General features: G+C 37.4%; 2 protein-coding genes across 2 annotated transcripts; both read left to right on the forward strand.

Moving 5' to 3' along the window:
- Positions 1 to 211: 211 nt before the first annotated feature.
- On the forward strand, positions 212 to 1,224 carry LACBIDRAFT_335740 (uncharacterized protein; the record flags this gene model as incomplete). Its single annotated transcript, XM_001890629.1, has 4 exons — positions 212 to 356; positions 385 to 454; positions 581 to 1,065; positions 1,184 to 1,224. 4 exons carry the CDS (start codon positions 212 to 214, stop codon positions 1,222 to 1,224), a joined length of 741 nt encoding a protein of 246 aa, XP_001890664.1.
- A 1,487-nt stretch (positions 1,225 to 2,711) lies between these two features.
- Positions 2,712 to 3,053, forward strand: LACBIDRAFT_297441 (uncharacterized protein; the record flags this gene model as incomplete). Its single annotated transcript, XM_001890630.1, has 1 exon — positions 2,712 to 3,053. One exon carries the CDS (start codon positions 2,712 to 2,714, stop codon positions 3,051 to 3,053), a length of 342 nt encoding a protein of 113 aa, XP_001890665.1.
- Positions 3,054 to 3,546: the final 493 nt, after the last annotated feature.

Below are 3,546 nucleotides of genomic sequence, written 5' to 3' on the forward strand. Positions count from 1 at the left end.
ATGATTTCAGTATATTTAGAAATGTCTAAGAAGGGGCTACAATCCATGTACTGTGGGAAAAAGTTCCCAAATAAGGAATGTGGACTTGCTCTAAACTTCCTGGGTACTTCAAAGCTTCTGGTAACCAATGGTAAACTTTCCCTCTTGAACTTGAACCACCATCATCTTGCTTTGCTGGCACCTTGTTCACCTCATTGTGACTCAACCACTCATGCTACTGCTACAATTCTTTTTGCTATGGCTTCTAGCCTTTCTCTGCTACACTTCTATGCCCTCTATGTTCTCTTCCAAGACCTGGAAGATGCTCAGATCTGGAAATACTGGTGTTAGCTCTGAACTTGGTCACTTTTGGCCATGTAAGTGTCTATTTCTATATTTCTGTAGGTACTCTGCTAATCTTTCTATATTCTAGATCAACAAACTACCTGTTCTCTGGCTACTCTAAGCCCAGAAGGTATGTAACTTGCTCTTTTTAGCACATATTCTTAAATTTAATATGTTTAACCATCATTGGCCTTCTGCCAATCAAATCCTATGGATTTTTATGCCACCTCTTTCTTAAACTATGGTAAGTCCTTAGCTTGATCATATGCAACTTAGGACTGAGCAATCTCTTAGATATTCTAGACTGGGATCAAGGGAGTTTTTCCAACTACCTTTATCCCAGTATGAATCTGAGGACTTGTCCTTGGATTTCTATGATAGAGATTGATTTCAACCCAAGCCCATTGGCACTGTTAATAGAGATTGATATCAATCCAAGCCTGTTGGCACCCAACCATTTGGTTGATCCCCTTCCATTCAACATGGTTGAGGAGATGATATGTGATACACATGCCCTTCCATCTATGGTTGGCAAATTGAGAAACAACAGAGATGCCCTTCCATTTATGGTTGAGGAGACAGGCCAAGTGGCTTACTCAAATATGAGAGTTGATAAGATGTATAAGCATACATCAGGGGTATCACCCTTGTTATATTGGAATGCACAAAGCTCATGGTCAGAAACTTTGAACTTGAAAAATGGTGGCTTTTCTACCTGTCTTGAACTTAGCCCTGAGCTATGTAAAAATGACTACACATTTTCTGAACATGTAGATTTAAAACTTCATAAGATATGGTTGCATCTGAGATCTTCTCCACTATTGGAATTATATGTCAGAGCTTTCTTTACTCTTCTCAGATTATTTGATATTATTTCTCAAAGAGATTTACCCTCAGTAAAATGCCAGGAACTTGGTTTGAAATTGAAAAGAAATATATTGAGATCTCATGACTTTGCTGCTCTTATCAAAAGAATTGGTGGATACTTTACTATTTTGAACTTTGCAAAGTACATTGTATCTTTTATAACATTCCACCATGTCTCAGCTTTGCAGCACTTCAAGTTCTCAATAAAAAACACAAAAAACTGGTGTATCATGATACTTGCTCTATCTGTAGTATTCTTTTTGGAGCTGGATCTTCCAGGTTTTAAACCAACACAAAGTTTTGATCAACATGATGACTTGGTGAATAAAAATGAAATATTGGGGGGTGGCCCTGCAGGTATATTTTCAGCTGAGAAGCTTTCTGCATTTGCTATAAATAAGACTTGTGTAAGAGGGCCATTGCAAGCATGGCAGATACGAGTCCTTTTTATATTCAGGAAGCCACAATGCAGCACCACAGCATTCACATTTTTGATTATTTAAGATGAATCCAGGAGGAATCTATAAATATTCAAACTATGTACCTGAATCTGAAGTCATACACTGCAGAGTATCAAGAGTCCAACTTTACTTTGTAAGATGCCACTTACAGAGCTCATCTCCCACTTAAGCATTCCTAACTTGAAATTTATTGCTCAATGCCATAACATCAAAATTCATTCCAAGTCAAAAAGCTTAGAAATTCAGAGAATTATTGAAAGTCACAAGTGTAAATCATGTGAAGAATATGTAGAAATATTTGAATTTATAGATGAGAAAGACAAGATAGAAAAAAAGAAGGCCAGCAACTTGGAGTCAGTTAAAAAATACCAAGAGAAAAGTCCAGACAAATATAAGGCCAGCAACTTGGAAGCAGTTAAAAAAACACCAAGAGAAAAGCCCAGATAAATATAAGGCCAGCAACTTGGAGGCAGTGAAAAAACACCAAGAGAAAAGCCCAGAGAAATATAAGGCCAGCAACTTGGAGGCAGTTAAAAAACACCAAGAGAAAAGCCCAGAGAAATATAAGGCCAGCAACTTGGAGGCAGTTAAAAAACACCAACAAAAAAACAGCAGCTTCTTGGCCACCTGGCTTTAAGCCTGAATGGACTTGTGTTCCAACTGAGTGACTGTATAGAGATTGACCACCAACAGGGGGCCATTGGGCAAAATCACCAGCAAATATCATATTAATTCCACCATATGGCTTATCAAAATTATTGAGTGCTTTGGCTAACTGTGAAGCAATTTTATACATGTCATGGCATAAGAGCATTGATACCTCATCTAAGAATATATAGTCAACTCCATCTAGTCTAGCTCTGACTTGAGCAATGCTTGTAGCCTCATTTCTGATACCCATTCCACTCATTGGCACACCCAAAAATGAATGATAAGTTGATCCATTTATGTTTTTCAACAGAGAAATGAGTCTCATAGATTTATTGTCCTTGGACCAACAGGATCATCAGCTGCTCTTCTGAATGGATCAACTTAGTTTGGGTTCTACCTAATTTTGCAATGACAGATTATGCAGCTCAAGGAAAAACTAGACCATACAATGTTGTCCATCTCAACAGCTGCCATACTCATATGTCTTACTACACTTGCCTCTCCAGAAGTGCAAGTGCAGCTGGAACTATCATTCTACAAGGCTTTGAGCCCAGCATTGTTACTAGAGGATGTGCAAAATATCTTAGGCAGGAACTTAGAGAACAAGAACTTCTAGATGAAATTACCAGGCTTAGATATGAAGGGTCACTTCCTCCTTGTGTTGTAGGATACACACGCAATCCATTAATCACTTGTGGGTGTGGGCCAGTGCTTTGCATGGCATGTATGAGTCCTTTCTGTGGACTCTAAATTTAATATTAGGAAATTGGTCATGTAATCACTTTATGATTTTCTGAGTTTTGTTCTATATTTGCAAATAGACCCTGAGCTCTGAGCCTAGCCATCAATATCATAGCAACAATGTGTGCTATTCTTATTTTTCTTTGATTTTTTTTGATTTTATAGCAAATTTTCCCAATTTTATAACTATTTTTCTGTTTATGGTAAAATATTCCCACAGTCCTGTTTGCATATATCTCAGGAAAGAGGATGGTTAGTTATATTTTGTGACCTATAATAGCATGCTCTATATATTTGTGATGAATTTCCTTTTTTGGGTTAAAATTCCCACGGTATCAGAAGCACAGCCTCTCACTTAGCTCCATAAACAACAATTGTAGCCCCTTTCCTTACCTTTATAGATATATATAAATAATGTCATGCAGACCATTCCTCATTGAGAAAAACACAAAATACTGAAAAAATTGGACACTTTTTGGAAATTGTCATGCATTTTTGACCA

Source organism: Laccaria bicolor, genomic scaffold, assembly GCF_000143565.1.
Source record: "Laccaria bicolor S238N-H82 LACBIscaffold_126 genomic scaffold, whole genome shotgun sequence".
NCBI classification, from domain to species: Eukaryota; Fungi; Basidiomycota; class Agaricomycetes; order Agaricales; family Hydnangiaceae; genus Laccaria; species Laccaria bicolor.